Genomic DNA, 23,767 nt, shown 5'->3' with positions numbered 1-23,767 from the left:
GGGTTGTAGATTGCAGGATCCGAGGTCGTTCCGATCATCTCTCCCTAATCGTCGTAAAAAACGGCGCGGAAGAAGAAGTTTTTCACGACAGTGTCAGTTGCAACACACAACTCTTGTGGACGCACCGAATCCAAGTTCGAGTAGTTGAAGATCAATTATGTCTCCTCGTCAACTGCTCCAAGTGAAACTAATGAATCTTTCGAGCCGTTTTTTAAGGCAATTAGGAAGAAATGGATGGAACAACCCTCCCCCATAATCTACGAACCCGTATAGGCATAACCCACCTGAAACCTGCACCACCCCAAATTCGTGGGGTGATGCCTTTAAAGCGAAAGAAATAAACTGGAGAAGGCAGCCTGAATCGAGGTAGGACCGTCGCCAGCTTCAGCTGAACTCAAGCCATCCACGAAATTAGTGTCAAAAAAAACTTAGGACGGCATCGTCGCTATGACCAGCTCATGGGCGCGTAATTGAGTTCGCGACCTCTTTTCTTTTCTTTCTGATTTGCACCGTTCTAGCTGAAAGAACTGTGTCAGACAAAACAGAGGTTACACAGTGGATCAGAGAAGAAAACTTTGTTCTGGAATTTAAGTTCTATATTTGCGATCCGGACATTTTTTTTAACCACTCATGGTGACTCTCTGGTTTTTTGGATCTCTCTGGACCTGTGAAAACAAAACCAGCCGAAACCATTTGTGAACCATCTTGACTGACTATAGTAGTCCGGGCACCAGTTTCTTTTGTAGTACATTTCGGCACCTATTGAAATTTTGAGTAGGCGAAAGTGTAGCTAAATTTCAATCTTCAGCATTTTTTTTTACTCTACTGAGCTCTTGGTTTTGAAAGGCAACATCAACTTCTAGATGGGCAAATTTACATTCTAGCTTTGTAAATCCTGTTATTGATAAACGACGATTCATCTAGCGATATAAACGGAGAAGAACTATCAAAAAAATTTTATTTAGCAATCACAGTGGAAGTGACGAGAGTTGCTTACACAAATTGTAGATAAATGTTACAAAATACCCGTAAATTGACTATTTTACACAAATAATTACATTCACTGCACATCCTGCAGAGAGATCGGTGACTCGTATCGATTGAGCTCATCTCGAAGTAATCCTGAAATTCACGGATTAAAATAGAAATTAAAATAGAAAGCGACACTTGTACATGGATCTTAACTCACCCTGCATATCAGTGAGGCTGAGCGCGGAGAGATCTCTGTGTTCTGCATCGATCAGCGGCACTTTGCCCGCATTTTTTCGAAATGTAAGCATGTATGGATGCCTGAGGAGATCCGATAAGGTGCATGGAGCACCTAGCAGGAGATAAAGCATGTTTCGAGCGTGGAAATCTGCAAACAAATAATTTGTCGAAGAGGATTTTATGCAAGGAACAGGACGCTTTTTTTTTTTGAAAGTTTTACTCACCAACAAGACCCGATTCGCTGTTCCCTTGAAGGATAGTGCGCCATTCGAGGTCATTGTGACTTTTGATTTTAGCGAGTTTTAGGAAAGACTCCTCCTCGAGCAGCAGACGGGCCAGAATGGAGCCGACAGATGTGATATCTTCTGAAATGACACATACTTTAGCATTGTGAAAGTTATTACGTTTTATTCGCAATATATGTGTTCTTGGAAGCTGTTGATGTTCAGGTAAGACGACAGATGATTAAGGACATTGATTCTCGGGCAGCTACAACTCTGGTCTTACGGAATAACAAAAGAGCAGTAGAATTACCAGACGTAAGAAACTACATGAGTTTTTTTTTTGAATGGATACATGACGTCAATTCAGGAGCTGACAAATGAAAGGAAGTTCAGCTGGAGTTGTAGATAATTGCTCACAAAGTTAAAAATAGGAAAACTGCTGCATGTCATAGGTTACTGTCGCCAGATCAATTCCATTTACTTTGTGTTCTACGGAGCTGTAAATGTTTTACGGCACTCGGTCATCATCCGTCATCATTTCAACACCTATTCCATTCTGAGGATTTTCAGGAAATCTGCACATCTTGGGCTTCCAAAATGGTTGAGTAACTCACCTCTGAACTTCTCTTCGGCAACATTTTGCGCCACATCACCATACGACGACAACTTCAACACGGCGTCAGTGTTGATGAACACTGAGTTGAGAGTGATGTTCTGAAAAAAGTATCAAATGGAGGAACTCAAGAAATTCGATGGCTTATGTTTGTGTGCTTCTCAACTGCTCACCCCGTGATGAAACCCATTCGAATGCAATGGCTCCAGGGCTGATAATAATTGGTAGATGATTTTCGCAATGACAAAATGATTCAGATGTTCGTCGACAATGTCGGCCAATCGCCCGTCCATCATGTCTGTCACGGTGTACAAGCTGTCCCCAGCTTCGAATGCATCCAGTATAGAAAGAATCTAAAGAAAACATTGTTTATTTGGCGAAGCTAGCGAATATGATTAGTTTTGAAGTTGAGTAGACCGGATTAACACTAAATCTTTGTGAGCCTAAAAAAATGTAGTAACACTTTTATGGACGCAGAAGTTGACGAACTTGGAAGACAATGGATATAATTAGGATCTTTAAACTTGAATCAACTCTTCACTGACAGGAATCTCAAATAAAATCGGGCCAAACAATTTGTTGCTCAGCGTTCACGTCAAAAGCCAATAGTCACTTATATGCAAGAATCGCAAGTGTTCTGCTAACCATTTCGTTTGCTTTTTTTTATTTTGCTACCTACATTCAAAACTGATCTGGTAGAGGATCGAGCTTACAACTCCTCAAAAAAGCGGCTAGCCACTGCTGAAAACAGAGTACAGAAGGAGCTGGCTGAACATACATTCGGATGCGGCAGAAGTCGTCCCATTTTCAGGTTGTGGTAGACGCGAGCTGTTTGTTCCTGGTCCTTTAACGGTGTTTTGCGGATAATCACGTTCTCTTCTGTTAGAAGGTCAGCACCGGAACTGAATGCGCAACATTCCATTTCACAGATTTCAATAATTAGGACGAGTAGACGTTTGATACCTTACCAAACAGTCCGACTGGGTCCGGCTTCGATGATCTCCAGGTTAGCAAATCGACGTGGAAGCATCAATAAGTGTCCAGAGATGTTCACCGAATCGTAGCGCGACCACGAAACTTTCTTGCACACTTCACGTTTTCGCGGCGGACTTCTGAAGTGGAGCCACATCAGGGTTCGAGTTCGACACAATCTCTAAAATTCGAAGGAAACTAACTGCTTTGCTCCAGGTGAACTCTTCGGCGTACTCTGCGTGGACGACATTTTGTTGAGCTGATTAAATATGGGATTACCACCGGAACGCGAGCACGAATTCCAGACAGTGTTCCACAGACTTCGCACGTGATCCTCTGAAACACGTACGATGTGACAACATGTACATATTTATATATGCATCCAAAGCTACATATATCATAGATCAAGTGACTATGGTCTACTGCGAATCGCTAATGGCAGACAAAACATATCCACTGCGTGAGCAGTGTAGAGAAATCTACTTTATCAATGGGAAACCCTTAATTCTAGTTAATCCGCGGTTGCGAGACAGAAATCAAAATGAACAGGAAGAAGAATTGAGGGATCGCTTTAGGGAGATTAAAAAAAACAAGCAGTGGAGCGTAGATCAACACCAAACCCAGGGGTCTTTTTTTAATACAGAAAAGAGCACTTTTCTCGCATGGAGTTGAAAAATAGTGAATAATGTTCGAAGCTTCTCATAGCTGTGTATATTGTTTTATCTAACAAGCAGGAACAAAAGTAAGATTACCGTTGTGAGCACAACAAAAATCCCTCGTGCTGGGATGACAAAAAAGCGAGGCTAATGGTAAGAAATACCAAGATCACACAAATAGTTTTAGGGAAAAAAATACCCCACATACTTTACGTTGAGGTGAGAGCGTCGTAGCAGTTTTCATCGTTCTCAAGTGTTTGCGGCAGCGCTATCAATTTTGCAGAAACCAAATTATAAACGAGTGTTGTGCTCAAAGGGGATCATTGCAATTCGCTTTCTCCGTATTTTCTGATGCGTGAAAACGTTACAGATTGTTGCGCTGTGCAATACCACGATTTCTTTTTGGTTTCGATTCTTTTCAAAAATCTACAGAAAAGAAGTAGATTGGCGCATTAAGACTCTTAACGTAGTAAAAGATAAACTCGAGAAGTAAGAGAAAATCGCAGCCGATGTGTGGCCTTAGCAGCGTACCTCGAACGCATAAGCGGGCAGAACGAATGTTGTGCGAGATACAGGCTCAAACGATCATTTTTGATGTCAGTAGTCTCATAGGGAAACGGAGTGTTGAAAGTGTCGCGCTATTCATTCAATATTAAATGTTCGGAACGAGAGAAAAACAACGCAATTTCTCATTGGCGGCCGAGTTTGCATATGTGTAGATTGTTTTGCGCGTACCATTCGATCGCCAGATTGTTCTGTGATCTCCCAGCTATGGAAAAGACGCTTAGTCGTAGGTAAAACTAAGGGAAAAACTCAATCAGAGACATCAGACACATTCCACGTAAATTCGATTGTTATAAAAAAGTGTCTTAGTCAGAGAGAAACAAGAATCCAACTAAGATCAGTTTTTGTGAGCTGAAACTATGGCACACACAACCTTCTCTTCGGAATGGAACAGGAGATAATTTCGTCATGCATTTGGTGAGAGTTTTCTAGGAATAAGCAAACCAAAACCACAAACATGAACGAGGTTGATTCGCGCTTCTGCTTCTTGGAAATCATTTTTTCACTCGCCAAGATAAAGTAGTGGGAAGCATGCGACTATTCCTAGCTATTCATGGAAACGTTTTCGTTCAAAAGAAGGACAGATGCGGAAAACAAAACCTTCAATTCATGAATTCACAAGGAATACTCGGCCGGTCGTCGGTTTATTCCAAATGCGGAAATCCGCTTAATGTGAAAATAGATAATCCGCGTAGGAAGTATTTTGTATTTCGATTGTATTTTGAGCGTTCCATGATGATCTTTTTTTTAGCGTTCCAGATAATTATTTAGGAAAAAGGTAGATATGGTGCTAAAGAAGCGACGATTCATGCGAACTGGCAAAAACTGCACCAAAAATATAACTTTAATGTGCCAATTAACTTTGCAGTTTCTCTGGGAAACTGCTGTTGAAAATTGAGTACGGTGAGATACGAGTCTCGTTAAGCCTAAAATTCGAACGAACACAACATGATAACGGACGTAACTTTCTAGGAGAGCACCTTTTTTTTCAAATAATCTGCGTACATATTTACAGCTAGGTGCTGTGCTCGAAGTAACAACTATTTTAGGAGTTTTTTTTCTGAAAGAATGCAACAGTTATTTCACTGAAGGGCTTATTTCTGAAGTAATACTAGAAAGGATGCCAAATTCAATACCTTAGAAGCAAAGATGCACAATGTATTTCCCCATAGTTTTATTTAGAAAACATATTGTTTCGGATGTAATGTTTGTCTCCTGGATGGATTATTTCAGATTTTTATGTTCAGCGGCTGCAGAGGATCAGCAGAATACTCAGAAGTATTCGAACTAACCTCGGATCGAGAATGATTTTTCTGGAACATTAATTGAAATGTCAGCAAAAGTTTTTGATATTGTTACCTTTTTACCAATGCATGCTCAGATTTGTCGAGAAGAAACTATTTATAACAAAAACGGAAACAAAAATATCGGAGGAAATCAAGCAATTAACTGACGACGACAAGACAGTTGCACATTAGCCAACTCCCTTATCATCGATTCTATATGCACGTTATTTCATTGTTTGGAGCTGACGTTTCCATCTGTAAACATCCAGCAGACTAAAGATAGCCTCGCCATGAATAGAATCTATCGTAATCTTTCATATGTTGTAAAATTGGACCGATGACGTACGTATAACAAGCGATGCACAAGAATAATATTTTTCTAACGTTGTAGCAGCCATTTTTTCCCTCCAAAGAAGCCATTGCCGCCGCCGTTACAGAATTCAACCACATTAATGGCAATTTTGCATGCGAATTATAATGTGTGCGCGCAATTTCACGTGCACAAACACAAACAACATCAACAGAGGAAGGTATAGAAGAGGAGGACGAAATGACATTGGATCGCTCCTGTGGGCCGAAAAATTCTAATATGCCGAATTGCGGGTGCGTACGTCACATGTATGCGCAACAATTAGGCGCTCCTCGTTCATCTGCTCCAATTTAAATACCATAATGATAGGTGCATGGGTTAAGCTGCACATTTTCGAGACAGCAACCAGGATGCGAAAAATGCAAGGGCTCCACACCACATCTGGCTTCGCGTTTTTTTGTGGAATAAATTAACTAACTATTAATAACAATGATTGTAGTAGTTTTTATTTAATTACTTTATGATTTTAATAATGATAACAACAAGCTTAAAAGGCAACAATTTAAAAAAAGGTTCACAAAAAAGCAGTAGTTTTGCTGGCGCATCGGCTTTGCATGACACTAATGGTAAGTAGCCACTCAGTGAAATTGGAGCTGGTTTTTAGTCGGTTACCATATCCAGAGACCAAAACAGTTCCTACAACCCAAATGGGACAGAAATCGTAAATCGCTCCAGTGCAGAAAATCAACATGCCCAATAGGTATTCTGCCATAATTCTTATTACGTGCTTGGCTGGCCAGAATTCTTGTCCGGAGCAATAAATTGGAAATTCTTCTTCAGGAATCACACAGCGATAACTATACTCCTCCTTTCCAGATCTAACCATTATAGAACAAGTGAGTCAAACTGCACCTTGCACGTCTGTTTGTTCAGCGATTGAACGCCAAGCAGAGTCGATTTGCTCGCGCTGTCCGAAAAATTCGTGATCGTGATCCCAGATACAAGGATGATGTTGGATTCGAGTGATGAGTATCGTTATTATTGACGCCGGAAGTGGACGCGGATCTGAAATGGAGCATGTTGCGTCTTCAACTGGGTGGAAACAGCGAGAGCACAAAAAAACGCTACTGCTACAAAACACAATTACATTTCTGGTTTTTTACGAATCACTTGGCGAAGTTGTGGGAAATAACACGGTATCTCAAGGGCGCAGTCACTTCCAGAACAAGGGATAGACGATTCAAGTAGATTTAAAACAATGTATCTCTTGATTAAAATAGTACTTTCTCCTCCGTACTCCACAATATTAGCATAGGTTATTTTTGGACGCATCCACGAATTAGACATCTAAAAACTGACTAGTAGAGAACGTGGATTAAAATGTTAATGAATCTCCAAGGCACTTGCAAGAAACCCTTCACAAACAAAATTACACTTAGAGGACGCAAATGACTCGCTAAAAGGATGGGTTGAGCTACGATGTAGGCGTGGTCAACATGCTGACGTCTCCGTCATGCATTGTGACGCAAATACGATCGGAATGGCGAATATCAAAACATCCTGAAATAGCATGGAAAAGAGCCGTTTCGTTTGATCCCTTCTGATTTGAAGCCCGTCTGATCTCTTCCGCTTTTAATAGCTGTGCAGAATTTATGGTTGTTGTGCAGATAATCCATCACTATTATATTTCTTTCTGGATATTGTCATCAGTTGATGAAAGAGTTGACGCGGCAACTCTTCTGAAAACAGGGCTTAATAGGGTTTTGTGACTTTCACGTCATTTCTGACAGTACAAGCCCACTCCCTACAAATATTGAATTCTCCTACTCCTCAAAAAAAAAATGCCGTCTTTTTTTTGAATCTCACAGTAGGACAAAAAAGTAGGTGATGCGGTTCTTGTAGAGTAAAGAAAGAACGTTAAAAATAATAAAAGTCGAAAAAAAACTCAGTAAGGGATGGAAGAAGACAGTTGTGTCTGAGAAAAAGATCTCCTTGAACGACACAAATCGGTGCTTCCAACTTCTCCTGCGGGAACTCATGATAATATCGAATGAATTAAGCGGCTGAACATCACTAAAACGCGCTCTCTGCCAGTAGCAAGCAAAAAGTTTGTGTTTGGCTTAAAGTGCGGGCGATAAATAGCTGGAACCAGTGAATTCGCAGCTACCATTGTCGACAATAGTTTGCGTCGTTACCGTGCTATTTTTATAAAATTTGTTAGCATATTCCACATTTAGTTCAAGCGAAACACTTGAAAATAAACGTTTTTGTCGGCCATTCAGAAGAGGTATGGTAGCGCTGGTGAGTTCATTCGAGTTAGGATCATTACTCGGCTACTAGCGCTCAACATGGCCTCCTTCCCAAGTCTGCTTAGCATGCATAAATAAGTATCAAAAGACGTTGCGTGTACGAAGTTAGCCGGACTATTCCACGCAATTGCGGGTAATTCATCAAAAAAAAGAAGAGAAGAAGTGATCTTCGCAAATAACGCGTGTCGATGCTTTCATCTCAGTTCTCTTGTGGAAACCCTTACAACAACAACAACTCTTGAGAGCTGCGTCGGTCGTTCATTTCTGGAGGGTCGCTTTGCGACAATTTTAGCGCACTGACAGTTTTTGGAACTGTCCGAGAAACCTCAGCAGAAACATTTGAGGAAAGAATTGTTTCTAGATAAATGCATCAAAATCGCGTGTAGCGCAGCCGGTAAGAGTTCCGGTCAATGGAACAAATCCGCTCAAGAGCTAACCAAGACTTTCATCTCTCTCAGGGCTCTATAAACTGGTGCCAGATTTGTATGGGAGGATAAAAACGTTGAGTCGATACATAGTTTCTGCAGGTCATTCTATAGGCTAGATCATATTCGTAAACCTCAGACGATTCTGAATAGAAGTGAACGGGTAGTCGCACCCTAAGCAGACTGATTAGCACCAGCCACTCTTTATTCTATAATTTTCTTCTATAATTTTGAATGTAGCAAGAAATAAGGGAGCTCACAGAAATTCCTTTCCCAACAATGGGAAGGTTTGCAGGAAACTCATGAGTTAAATGAATATGGAAGAATATATTGCGGACTACAAGCATATGGCAAGCACATGGTTTATAGTTGAGTCAAAACGATGCAGCACAGCGCATTTGCGTACGCGCTCGAAACGGCGCGGTGGAGACAGCAGTTGGGACCGAAGTGGGACCATCGCAAACTGCCGCTAACCGCTACCGAATCCTCTATTTCATCGTTGGTGTGTATGAAAGTAAGGCAAGGAGAAGAAAGCTCGATAAACTGCCCCCACCTCAACTCCTCCACTTTCATCTATGATAATAAATTACCTTTAATACAATGACATTATAATACAATAGTTGTGTTATATATTAATTGTATAATATAGTAATCAGTAGTTAATCTACTAAGCGCGTTTAATGAAGAAAAGTTGAAAGCGCTACTAAGGAAAAGCAAGAAGCAAAAGAGTTGCAGAAGGGGGCAACAAGAAAAAAAATACCGTAGCTGACTTTAATTTGGTGGCTAACGAGGAAACGAAAAGTACGTCAACGACGCTTTCTATCATTAAAGGACAATCTCCAGTGACAACGTCTCTGGACTGAGTAAAGATCGGCGCTGAACTTCTGCAGTACGGAAGGATGCAAGCAACTCGACCCGCCCATAAACACGTCAGCCGATTAAGTTATGGGCGGAACCGGCGCAGAGACACAGCGCTGAAGGTGCATCTAAGTTTTTCTTCTATTAAGCTATTTGGAGGGAGGAATCCTTGGAAAGTAGAGAGTGGGTGAAAATTGTGGGAACGTAGAGGAACAGAGCAATGATTGTTTGTGAAAACTCTGATGAATGTGATGAATAGCTTACTAATTACTGTTGAGTTGGCGGCCGAGCAAATCGTATTGGTAAATACAGCTGGTTTTCTGTGACTAAATGGGAAGCTGGAAATTCAAGAAGAAATAGGAGAAATCGTTTGATATGAACACAGATGAAAAATGATCAGATCCTGACAAGCGGACCTTATAATTAGCGGAGAGCATATAGACAAAGAGCAAAGATAGGTGTGGAAGAAGGGAAGATGAAGAAAGACAAGAAGAGAGAAAAAGTAGCCACCAGGAAGATAAGAATGTTAATCAAATAGGATGAAGTACGATTAAAAATTAGCTTGTTGGATTGAAATAATAAAGGGAACTGGAGAGGGGACGAAACGTAAGGAATAGATGAACAAATGAGGAGAATGTGAAATGAGGAGAAAATGATAGATGACATGAGGATATGACATAGCATATGATATAGAGGAAAAGTACAGGAGAATAAGCAAATTGGAAGCTAACAGATGGTGGATGGAGACTAGCAAAGTGGGAAACAAAAAAAAAACAAAGTGAAGAAGGAACTTCGATGGAAAAGCAAATGAGTTTCTAAGATTGGGCAGCAGATTTTCCTGCTTGATCTACTTCCTTTACATGTGTGTTATTTGATAGGTAGCAAGATTAGCTCTCTTCACATTGTTCATTTCTTTTCAATTGTTTCTGCTTTGTCTGGAACTTAAATCAGTAAGTTAATATTCATTGCGTGGAATAGACCAGTCCAGTCAATTACTTCTATTTACGAATCAGTACGAATATGAATGAATGAGCGAACGATTGGATTAGAAGTGGGAGTTAGTGAACGACTGAACAGAAATGCATAAGTGGATTAATGCATCAGTTACTGTTTGCTTGAATGAATGAATGTAGTGATTGGGTGGACGAAACGCAAAACAACATTTTCTAGATAGAAGATGGATAACGAAATGAATTGTCTAATGAGTGAATGGAAAAAGAAGCACACGAATCGGAAAACGAAAAAAAGACAGAAGAAGAGCACGAATGAATGGAATAGTTAACAAGAGAAGTTGCTTTTTTTCTGCAGTCCGAGATCAAGAACAGAGTAACGCGTAACTGCGAATGCATAAATGCCGTTTTGTTAGAAAGGAACTGTTAAAATCTTCCGTTGAACACAAATGAATGATGCCTTCAGTCACATCAACTGAAGTATGTACTCTGCAATCTTTCCCAGTAGGTACTGTAGTGATTACCACCTGGACGATATTCGATATTTGAAACAGTTGGCATCACTTTTAGAAAGTATTTCGACAACGTGTTTCATGTTCCTGGTGTCTGCTGTTTACTAACGTGAACACATTATTTGTTTCACTTCGTTTCGTTCACGAATTACATCAAAACACGTCCGTTCATCAAAATGACGCAGTATTTACTGGATAATTGTAAATTCCACAAACACGACGCAAATTTGCACGGCAGCTGTTCGGTCCTTTATAGCGATCACATATCTTTAAAAAAAACCAGATTCTAAACGGAAATTTGAAATCAGCCGCTTCCGTTTTGATTGTTGTCTTCAAAAGTCCACTTGGTCGATTCCTAAGACTCCGACGGCAAGAACGTATTTCAAGACGCAATTTGGGTGCTGTGTGCTAAGATGGCTAGAAAATTTCTCTTGAATGTCCTTTCATAAAATTTTCCACAAAATTGTACACTCGTCTCATAAATGATACCGTAGGACTTTAGAAAGTGACATGCAGAAACTTAATATCTTGCTAAAAATTATTAAGAAAAACCCAACGAAAATAAGAGGTGGTTCTAGAGGCCTGTTAAACGACATCTTTCCCGGAAAACGGTGAAGAAGCTGTCCATTAAACAGCGCCAGAAATGAAAATGGAGCATTATTAACGAGCAGAAGAAGTCATACGAAATGGAAAGCGAATTTCTTGCTAAAATTAACTACGTGGAGGCACCCAATATAACGTGAACTAATTAAGTTTGTCCGGAAAACCCGAAATTCTGCCACAGTGTTAGAAAGCGAGTAGTTTGTTAAGTACAGAGTTAGTTACAAAAGGAGGACTTAGAACAGGTATTAATTAAGTTGCAGAACGCTTTTATGGAGATATTCAGCAGCGCTCCGTTAGTTGGTGCGTTTTCACTTGCCTTGCAGGAAATTTCGACCGACAAAGCCGTTTTCCACTACTTTTTTCGTGACAATTACCTGAAATTGACCGCGCTCACTCTCAGGATCTACACCTCTAACGTTGTCTCTTCGTGAAAAGAATCCGAGACATCGTTAATTTCGTGGTATGCTGCATTTAAATTTGTAAGTGACGAGAGGATTTAGTTTGTAAGGGGCAAAGGTAATAAGGGTAAAGCAAAACTATGATTACGACTAGACAACCGTGGAGTCAGCTTAATTAATTAGCTACCTACTATGTCGTCCACTCCTTCAAGACGGGTCGAGGGAGGTGTCAAGTGAGCTCATCCTCAGGTACTCCCGCGCAAATTCCTCTGCTGCACTAACCGCAAATGAGGTTGTTCTTAACTCCTTCACGGAATTAACAAACAAAAATTTGGGTAAGGGCTTTTCATACGCTTCGTTGACATACCTACTAGTAGTTGGCTCGACGAGCGTTTTGTCAGTCCTGGCCTCGATGAGGGGGTTTTGCTGCAGTTGCACGTCAGAATCACACATACTTCGTTTTCTCTGCCAACGGGACGAATATTAATTCACACGATAAAATCTGCGCACCTCATTCAACAGCACCGAGAGAACACCTATCAGACTTCAAACTTGTTACCAGTAAGATGTTAAGGGATAAAATGCTACCTACAAAGAAATTAAGTTATTTGGGAAGGTTTTGTGAACAAAGGAAAATTACGATGAACCAACATCCAAGTGTCAATATTGAAAGGGAACGGCTACTTCAGCATTAGGAATTTTAGCTGAAAGCAGATCTTCAAGTGTTATCACTAAATACTTTGTGTATAGCGGATGTGCACCTAATGGAGCCATGATGGCCACATGCTTAGTGGTCATTTTCTGGGAATGCAGTTGAGTCGAATGAAAATCCACGTCATAAAATAAAGTCAATTCCAGTAAACAAAGTTCTGTGCCAGTTAATGAATCCATAAAACGATTTTTGACGCAAAATTGCACATTCACGCGACTCGCAGCGACGGCGGTCTGGTTACCATGTGTACTGTACTCTTGACAATTGTCCATGAATCGAATTTAGTGAAGTGAATGTCTAATGCCCAGGAGGGTGAATCGACTGTGAACGAATTTTCCAACATTCTTTCCATTTCCCAACTGTAACAGAAAGAGGTCGATGCGTAGGGTTTTTGCTTTTGTTTGAGAAGGACTCACAAATATAATTACAGTCCGAAAAATCCAACCTTTAAGCATACGGTAATGTTTAGGCTCGTCCTCCACCTCCTGGATTCGAGTTCTAGATGCGCCAGTTTTGCTAACCTTGTCCTATTACTGAAACACCAGCAAACGAATAGAATTTCGGGGACCTGTTCGCAAAATTCTATTATGGCTTAATGGATTTCTTCTGTATAATGTCCAGAAAAAGAACGTATTTCGAGTTAGGCTCTTTCTCACGTATCGCTCCTGAATAGGCAAGAATAAGCGTGAGAAAATGCTTTTGAAGGTGTGTACAGGATCCGAAAAAGTTATGAATAGAGGAGGTATGGTAGGAAATTCACAGCCCACGTCAACTTGTGAAACATGATACTAGCAATAAGGCAGTTTTGGCTCCTTTCGTTCGAGCGACATTCACAGTGACGTCATCGTCTGCCGAGAAACTGTCATTCGGCCACTACAATTGCATGAGAAAGCGAAAATTGTGCGTACAACTACAAATCAGTGGGCAACCCATCGCCGAGTGAACAAATTCGACGTTGTTAGGAAGTGCTGGTTTAAGAAATAACCCTCATGCATGCAGGAAACATGAGCAAATTTCTAGCTACCACCAAATATGCAAGTCCAGACCTTCACATATACTGACAGGACCACGTAAAAGTGCTAGTTTCTACATTTAGCAGTGAAAAAACGAATCAGAGAATTGTCCACATGTATTCAGAAAAATTTGTGGAGGGAAGCCAGAAGAGTAGACTCGAAGACCGTGACTAAACTATGCGAAAAGCAGGAGAAAGTTCATTTTAAATTATAATTTAAAAAAAAAATTTAGAAATGTATGAGGAAGGGAACAGAAACTGGAGGTCAAAAGCACAGGAGCGTTCACGGGAAAGAACGAAAGTGATTGTAGAGTAGTGCTAAAGTTGAGCTGTCGATGCTGAACAAGATTGTACGATTAAGACGATGTAAACCAAAAAAAGTGTTGTAAGCGGAAAAAAAATACTCCGGGGAGTGACCAAAGGTAGAAAATGCTTGCAATGAAGATATTTTATAGCAGAATATTCCAGCTTTAAAATATTGTGTTTGTTCCGCTGACTACAGCTCATCGGGACAACTCTCGCACTTCCTACAGAAGAATCGCTAATTTTTCGTCTTTTCTTAATAACATAGCTCAATTTGATCTCTATTATAAAACCTATACACGAATAGATTCGTGTATTCGCGATTCTACATTTTAAATTTAGAGATAGAATCAAAAAATAAAAGCAATAAAAAACGAAATGGAACAGACAATTCTGAAGCCTATTTCTCTGTAGTTATTTTACTCTTTTCAAATGTAGTATTCAATGCGGTAACACATCCGTAACTCGATGTGTCCTAAGGTATCTGGTGGGTCTGCGTGCCTAAATAACAATAATCCCCCGTAGTGGCTGAAAGAGTATGTGATGAAAATTTGAATGATAAAAATTTTTTGAAATCAACACCAATAAATAAAGCTCTTCCTCTTCCTGATTAAACATATACATTTGATATTTGAAGGAATTTCCGAGAAATCGCTGCAAAATGAGTTATTTCTAAAATCAAATGAGAAGTTAACATTTTTACAGATTCAGAATTGACCGCAGCTGAGAGATCTTCTGGAAAAAATCAAAACAGTAGCACAAATACTGTTCTCTATTGTGCTGTGCCGACAGAAATTAAATCTGATTTTTTTAACGAATTACGAAGTGCCAAAAATCACAATAAATAATGTAAAACACCGAAGTTATAACTTCAGTTGCAGAAAATCGAAAATTCTGTTGAGCTGAGAGATCGAGGGAAAAGCCTACAACAAATAGTTTCCTTGCAGATTTTGTGAAGGAATGATTTCTAAGCTAATAATACCGATCGTTTCTAGAGTTGAAACATGTGACTCCAGTCAATTTTTCAACATCTTTGAAGTTATGATATTAAAGCTGTGAGAGATATCAAATTGTTCGCAATAGTAAGTAGTTGTAGTAAGTCAAATATCTTTTGGGGCGCAGTTATCTCGGACTCAGCCTTGTTAGTGTGTAGCCGCAGATAATTCTTTCAAAAAGTATTTAGTGGTAGGTTTTAAGAGTTCTAATCATATCCAGTCGATAGGGCTCGCACATCCGAGTCTATTCGTATATAGATTTTATAATACGGATAAAATTGAGGTGTGTTATGAAAAAAAGAGGAAAAAGACGCGCATCGCGTCTTTTTCGTCTTCTGTGGAAGAATTAGGGATTCTACTGTACGTGAGACTGACAGGTAAGAAGACCAATTTTGGTTAGATGCTTCAAGTATTAATTTACAGTAAAGCTACAGCGAAAACAATCGACAATCTGATCTTTATGGTCGTGTAATTAGATACTATATATACACATTATTGTATCATACATTGGCATTATAGGCTAGAAGTCCGAAAATTCTATTTCTTTGGAGGGTTGTTCCCTTTACCGACGTCTTCATTCATTATCTCCGTGAAAATTTGGGGTGGGACATTGATAGAAAAAATCAGTAACAAAAAACACAAGAAAACAACGACAAAAAAGCGGGATGTGGGCGAAAACAGAGGCAATGGCTTCCACTCATCATTCTCTCTGTAAACAATGATGGCTCATTGCATTTGTGAACACAGGTACACAACCATTTGTAGAATGGAACAATTGAATGGGAATATTTTGATGAGTCGTGTCAGTGGTCCAATTAGCGTAAGACTTCCAGGTGCAAAGAAGAGGATACAAACGTGACTCTTTAAAGTTGAAGCAACTTAAAAATACGGTTAGGGGACCTAAAACGGCTGTAAGAAAGTCCAAGAATTAGAAAATAGATAGAATCTGCCATCATAATCACATAGCGAAAGCTTCAAGCCATTTATCCTGCCGAAAATTTCTAAACAGACAAAATGGATGGATTGGTTGCATGCACTAGCCTCTCCGCGTTCATTTTCTTTCGGAAACTGGAATTTTCAGAGGATAACGGGCATAGTGGTGTCCTTTAGAGGTTATCGAAGACAGAAAAATCCTGTTTCAAAGGGTTAAGCATGGAGAAAAGTGGGACCGGATACACAATCGGACGTGATAACTAACTGTAGGGGTGTTTCCTGGTAGGTTTCATCCTGGACGATCGATAAGATGACAGTCAGATGATGAGAAGCGAGGAGTTCTGGTGTTACAAGAAAAACAAGCATAAACAGGGCTCTGGGGAAATATCTTTGATAGACTTTTCCAAATTTGTTGCACATATTCACAATCATTCATTGGATGCTTAGGATATGCAAAAAAATCTTGAGCATGAAAATACGTTAGAGCCACCTTCTAATGCCTGAATTGTGCGGAGCTGGTGAAAACAAATATATTTGTTAATTTTGAAAAAAGCTTCGTACTAGATGAGCTTTGAAAGTTGTTTTTACATCTAGGAAATACTATAGCAAAGCTACCAAAATGGCTTATGAACCTCTATTCATTAAGCTAAGATGTATTACAACATTTTCCAGTTGCATCATTTCCAAAAAGCATCTGAAGGTATTCAAGAACTTTGTTTGAGTTATCTCATTAAAAAGAGCTCACCTATAGAAAAATCATTACATAAATAAAATTACGAACTAAAATTAGATGTGAATTTATATGGCAAGACAAATTATGTTAAAGGCCGCTTCACCGCACCACTTTAAAAATTTTGACGTTTTGAAAATTTGAAAGCACGCAACTGTTAAACGAGAGAAATAGAACGGTAATCGAAAAAGTTAGTCCGCTCTGCTGTGAAGCAATCAATGCTAGTTATCTAGCAAATGTTTTCGAGTGAAAAGAAATAGCTTCCAGCTTTTCTCGATCAACAGCAACGTGTGCAAAGCAGGAAATGTAATTCGGCTGCGGTGAATGAGAGTTCTCCGGACACAACAACTCGAATTCAAAAACCAGCAGGAAAGAAACAGAACACAAATGCACAAGGAAGAGAACGCGGAAAAAAGAGAAGAATAAACTTTTATAGTTGAATTCCCCACTTTCCAAGAATGGGGTCAAGAGAGGTTGTAAACTACGTCAGACTCGGGAATGCAACGCTTTGTTTGAGAATTTGAGCAAAAGTCGGCCAACTAAGGAAGGAACAAAATGGAAACTGAAAACAAACATAAATGATAGCTGTAAAACCAAAAATTAAGGACTGTAACCGAATTTTTTAAAAACAGCACTTTTAACAGCGATTAGTTATATCGCATCCGAGTTTTCAAAACCTCAAAAAAAGGCCGAAGAATGAACTAAAGCACGAAAAAGAAGGGGAAGAGAGAGTTGCGTAGACGATTCCCGTACCTTCCTGTATGTATGGCGCAAGTATCTCCGTGAATTATGCTACTATCGGCTTCACATAACAACAACAACTATATATAAGGCGATCCATGATTAATGAGTAGGTTTACGTGAAAAATTTATGTTAGCGTTAAGCGAAAACACCTCAAATCAGGCGAGCTGTTCACAGATTAGGATTCGAGCATTCAATTTCAGGAAGTAAAGGAACTAAAAGAGAACCCCCATGAAGAGTTATCCGAATCGTTAATCGCTCGGACTTTTAAGAGTTTTAGAAGAGTTGGTGTGAAATTTAGGTTTAGAAGGTTTGAACGTTTTGTGGTAAGTGTGGATAAATTTTGGTAAATGGATAAATTGGATAAATTTTGGCTTAATATGAAGGCCATTCTTTCACATATGAGACTAGAATGAGCGGATAAATTGATGTTTTACAGCATAACGGCAGCGCCAGGCCAGGAGATCTCCAACTGCTGCATAGTCGCTTGACCGACAGAAAATTTTACTCCTGAATGATTCTGTAGTTTATCTGAGCAACGGATGGATGTAGATGCGGAGCGTATAATCAGGGATGAACCCGCGCACGAAGAAAATCTGACAGCTCAATCGTATCGTAGTGATAGATATGCATCTGCCATACTGACAGAGCATAATAGTTGTCAGGCGCAACTACAATACAATATAGCAGCACTGTACACTGTAGATGGGCCGCGCTACTGGCTTTTCTTCTCCAAGAAGACAGTTGCTTTTCCAAAAAAAAAAGAACAACAAATCCAATTATGGCGTAGATCTTTGTTTCTCTGTTGCTAGACGTAAATCACACATACACATGTAGCAGCAGCCGAACAACATAACAGCTAAACAATTAGCATGTATTACAGCGAGTTTCGAAGAATATGGAAGCAGTCCCATGGGATATGTAGATTCGGCTCTTCCCACAATTTTTGCGCTTTGTACAAAATTAACCACATTATTATTATTATTTATTGTGTGATGTTGAGGCCGAAGAGTAATCGGTACATGAGAAGTTTAAAAATGTCTGTAGACATCATTAACAGGATTTGAAGTGCTCCAGAAACTGAAGAAATTGTCATAGAATTCAGCAGAGAATATGATGTAGCTTGACGTACTATGTGCGAAGAATTTTAATTGAATACAATTCACAGCCATAATTTAATTGCACTAACGATCGCGATGATGAAAATGCTTATAATTCAATCAGAGTCTGATTTCCAGTTTTTTGAAGTAACTATATGGCTACAAGCAGCCAGCTACTTTGTCAGCTGTTGTTAGTTGGAAAATAGTAGTTAAACAGAGTTTGAACAGTTACCAGTAACGGTCAGTTAATGAAATCCTCATAGAGCCGCAGCTCTTAGATTGACAATACAGAAATCCAAGATTACAGCAAAATTACTGTAGGTTTAGCAGTAAGGAGAAAAGCAGAAAGACAGCAAAATGATCGGAAGAGCGTGTTTATTGGGTGACGTCGAGGCCGTCGGCAAGTGCCATCTCCAATTACACATAAAAGCCGAGCAACAAAACTCCGAAACTCTCGGCTAAGCAGACACGAAACGAATGGCGTTCATTAGGTGAACAAAGCCCATCGGACACAAAAAAGAACTAACGCGTTGGATTTCAAAGCTAATAAACACTCGAAAATCCAAAAAAAGTGTCTATTTGTTGCTTCTAGAAATACTGGGTTAGAGTATCCCTGTTACCACCTATTTTGTAAGTCATCGTTACTAGTGTCTCAATGATACCTACGTCACCACAACAGATTATCATCTTCTCATTATTTACTTGTAATTAGCGTTTGGTTTCGGTGAATCAACTTTATCTCTGGACATTTTCGATGCTGCTAGTGATAAAAGAGTGAACTGTTCGGTTGGTCCGAGCTCGTAGAAATGCGATTTTATTTCGCCGTCATCAAGACCTTTCCAAAGATGAGTGGACACCAGAGTGTCGAGGGAAAATCACACTCTAGAGATAGATCCGTTTCGAAAAGGTCAATAGTTCCCACGTGAAAATTTCGTTTCCATTTGTTTCCAATTCTAGGATTCCGCGCTAAAGATGAGAAATCAAAAATATAAAGGTAACCGAATATTCAAAAATGTGAACCAGAATACTTGAAAAATAAGTGAGGGAGAGGGAGGAGGAGTTTGCAAAGTTTCGACCTCAGTTTTTGTTTCTTGACACTAATACACATTAAAAATACTGTGAATTCGCTCCCTACTCAACAGCAAAAACTGTTTTTACACTGGAATCAGTGTGAAGCGACCATGCTTAACTTCCCCAACTTTCCTCGATTTGAGATTTTATGCAATGCCCTCAATTTGAAGAAAGCTAACCTACCTTGCACAATGATATTTTGACAGGCTAGGTATGTGGAAAAAAGAATTTTAAAAATCATGGATTAGTTTGCGCACCAAATTTTGGTCCTTCTTTTGCATTCTGCGATGTTCCTTCACCTTTAGAGGTGAAACTCATTCACTATAACAGTCATTTTCAGAAAAATGCCAAACGATGAGGAAGAAAACAAGGAAGAAGCTGGTGGAAACAGAGGAGAACGCCGAAGCATGTATGCTGTACTTGGATTCGCTGACAACAACCATGCCGTATTTAGAGAGTGTAGCGAAAATGTAGAATATAGAACTTCTATATAAATAAGGCGAAAAGAATGGTGAGTGGAACGAAAAGTTCCTCAAAACGTCAAGGGAGTGACGAACATAGTGGATCGAGGAAGGTCCTAAGGCTGCAATTGAGCATAATAACAGCCGGAGGGGATCAGCTGAGTTGCGCTAAGAGCACGAGATCGTTGGTCGCAGTGCTCTCATTATTATCACGAAGTTTGGTCTACTCACGTCATAAATTTCAACCGGACTAATCCCGTACAGCTCTATCCACAGTGCATAAGGACGGATGAGATGACTGGCAGGGATTATCTGTTCATTCGAAGTCCAGATGCTCATCGAACAAGACGACAGTTGTTAAAGTCCCCAAAATCGCGTAGCACACAAGCGACATGAACTTGGAACGAATGATACAGCCGGTTCCCGAATGATGTCACGAATGGCGAGTGTGCAGCAAAACAGATTCCTACCGTATTTTTTTCACCTCAATGAGATTAAATACATCACGGTTCACACCACAAATGACAGAAATTTATTAGCGCGGAAGTGAAGCAGGTACGAAAACACCAACAATGCGCGTTTTCGTAGCCGTGGATAATTAAATAGAACTGCTCTTTTAATTAAAAATGCCTACCCGATGGACTTTCAAAGAAGGAACCCGCTTCTCAAAAAATAACAACTACAAACTATTTTTTATCTATAGAAAGAAAATATCAGTGAACTGACTAGAAACGAAAAATAGAAGTTTTATTTTATTATTATGATTCTTCTGATTTTTCGTCTGATAATCTAATAACATTTAATTAACAAGACGGTAATGAGTGAATTATTATCAGTTCTGAGTTATAAAAAGATTCAAAGGCTAACTTCTGCTATACCTGAATCTTACATTACTAGAGAGAAAGTGTATTCAGAATAAAGCGCAGTAAGTTCACTGGGTTCACTTTACTCAGCACACCCCTGATGACCCCTGCTGTTTGATTTTATTCGTTTTACAAAACCTCAAGTGCAGCTCACGCAAGGTACCATGCTTGGCTCTTGTAGTTATAGCAATGATATGATATAACAGCAACAATGATATGGAAGTAGAGGGAGTTGTCGTCCTCCCCACCTCTTCCATGACATTTGTAAAAAAAAAAACGCACCATCAGTCTCGCTTGCATCCAAGCACGATGATTTCGGAGGCGGCTCCACCACAGATTTGTCGTCACCGCAAGGCCGTTTTGTCATCTGAACATTGATTCGATGAAGACAAAAAATGAATGAAATGCGAAGTGAACAAGAAATACGAAGAATTTTCTAAATAATACGCGGTAATAAATAAACACAAACATTCATAAATCAACTGCTTAGATCTAATTCCAGAATGCACCAAATGGATATTGCAGTAATGGAGAGCGATACAGAGTCTGATAGGAGTTATGAGACTACTTCCATAAGTAATCGGTGGAGATGGTTATGAGACTATGAAGAGAAACTTTGATCTTGTGAAAATTCAAGTGGAGCATTAGGGTTGCATGGCTGAATGGATGAGATGAATGGATGATGGAGTAAGCGATTGACTGACAGAAGAATAGGAAATGAAATAACGAATGGAGATTTGAAGGAACAGAACTGTAATTTTTATCGCCTAAAAAAAGCCGGAAAAAAGCAAGCACAATGATGTACTCCCATGTTGTCGTGATGAGATGTTTTTCTACAAGGGGATTGTGGAAATCCCTACTACCATATCCACTTTTCAATTCAAATTGTTGTTATATGACGACTTCTACGAAGGTCAATACAACCTAATACAAATGGAGTTGAGAAAAAGGATTTAGAGCGAGAAAAACAAAAAATAAAGAAAAGCATTCTTGCCCATGCAGCAAATCTTTGCGAATTTTCTGGTTTCATATAGTCCACCATAAGTTCATCGTTAAGTAAATGACGAACTTTTCCGACAAGGTCATAAAATTTAATATGGTCTCGCGCGGTTTCCTTATCAAGAACCCACACCTTAGCCAAAGACGTGAAATGTTGTGGTATATGCTACTGATAAGAAGTTAATAACTAGTTACATGAAAGGATTGACGTTTGTGCTCTAGGGGTATTGTAGGATTGGGTGTCGCATCAATTATGAAAAACCCAACAAAAACAAATGCGTTTCCAGTTAACTGACCGGAATAAATACAGAAAAACAGACCAAAACGTGCCTGAGTCGAATTTCGATAGGAAAATCGATAACAATACGGGATCTATCCCTTGATGACATAATCGTCGTAGCTCAGGAAACACCAATGCTCTATTTCATCCCAACTACATAATGGATGATCATATTTCCTCCTTAGTGAATACCGTATTTTTTTCTGGATTATTTTAGTTCAGTATTTTAGTTTTAGTAGTTTCTAGAGCAGAAAGAGTCCAGGTGGTCTAGACATGAGCCTCCGCTTTCACAAGGACGAGTTCTCCTCATGTACACGCTCCCTTGATATATCGGAAGAACTAGGAAACATTTCAGGAAATTAATATCTGCAGTGTTCTTGGTTGGCGAACGAAAATGTTTCTGTGTTTTCAAAGCTATGTAGAATCATGTGTGTGTGTAACAAAGGCGGAAATGTATTCCCAGTACGATACTTGATCCAGACGATCTCGACTCGCTTACTGGAACGACAAAACAAATGCGAGGAGCAACACTTCTCGTCCGAGTAACTATCCTCGAACTAGTGGGAGCGAATTGGTCTGCGTACACCACAGATAGTAGGATGGGCCACGACGTGTTTCGACAGACGGAAAATGTAGAGAGGCCAGAAATAAATCATAGAAGCTATGAAGTCATCAGAAAGAGAAGAGTTCATCTTCATTAGTTTATTATCTTATTATTTTACAGTGTGTGCTAACAGCAGCCGCAGCGAAATTGGCCTCAAAATTGGCTATAAGGTGTCGACTAAATTTAGGATTAAAAGTTGGATGAAAGACGTGTTCATTATGAAGGTGTTAAAGTTATTCTATTTCAAGGTTAACTACAGTTACGCGAAAATGGATTACAAAGAGGCATCGATGTGAATCTTACAATTGAGAAGAAATAACGATACATGTGGCGATAGCAGTAGTTTACAGAGTCATTCGATCCGCGAGGAATTATGTGTAGATAAAAGTTCTCGCAGACTGCCGCACAATGATAAATTGGGATAAGATGACGAGTGTAGAAGGTTTTAGAATCAAGAATCGAGCGCCACTTATTCGTAAACACTTCGTTATCACTGCGGAAACAACATCAGAAAACAAAGATCGCTGGTCAAACTTCACTAAGCTCGCCGAGACCGTCCGAGAGAAGCGAAAGCGGTGAATTTCTCTTCAAAACAAATGAAATCGCACGATCTTGATGTCGCGGCAACGTCATTAAAGCAAACAATGAAAAATGGCCAATTAAATGCTAACATGCCACATTAAATGAATAGCAAACACAGAAATGATACATATTTCCATTGTTATCCTACTTTTCAGCAGAAAATCCACTCATAAACTACATTATTTCTCCAGAAAACTAACTGATATAAATATAAATAATAGTGTAATATATTAAGATAAGAGCAGAAGAAGAGATGAGGTTGATAAAAAAGGTAGGTAGGAATAGGACCCCCAGAACTCAAACGTTTAGGATTTGAAGGGTTTATTTTGGTATCGAAGTAGCATTCAGAAGCTGATATTTGATATTAGGGAAAGGATTTTCTCCTTTTTTCAGAAGGAGAAAGTGCTGTTTAGCCGCCACGGAAGGACTGCGCCAGTTTTCATTCACCAAAAGAAAACTAGGTGTGAATTTTCCTGTTTAGACTCGGCTGA

General features: G+C 39.5%; 1 protein-coding gene across 1 annotated transcript; it reads right to left on the bottom strand.

Annotated features, from left to right (window-relative positions):
* Positions 1-1,060: 1,060 nt before the first annotated feature.
* RB195_001283 (uncharacterized protein) lies at positions 1,061-21,178 on the bottom strand (the record flags this gene model as incomplete). Its single annotated transcript, XM_064197988.1, has 10 exons — positions 1,061-1,122; positions 1,190-1,357; positions 1,434-1,574; positions 2,048-2,147; positions 2,220-2,399; positions 2,825-2,948; positions 3,015-3,158; positions 3,222-3,354; positions 6,747-6,899; positions 21,094-21,178. 10 exons carry the CDS (start codon positions 21,176-21,178, stop codon positions 1,061-1,063), a joined length of 1,290 nt encoding a protein of 429 aa, XP_064053869.1.
* Positions 21,179-23,767: the final 2,589 nt, after the last annotated feature.

The sequence above is a fragment of the Necator americanus genome, chromosome IV (assembly GCF_031761385.1).
Source record: "Necator americanus strain Aroian chromosome IV, whole genome shotgun sequence".
In the NCBI taxonomy this organism is placed as follows: Eukaryota; Metazoa; Nematoda; class Chromadorea; order Rhabditida; family Ancylostomatidae; genus Necator; species Necator americanus.
This window is presented reverse-complemented; position numbering and strand designations above follow the sequence as displayed.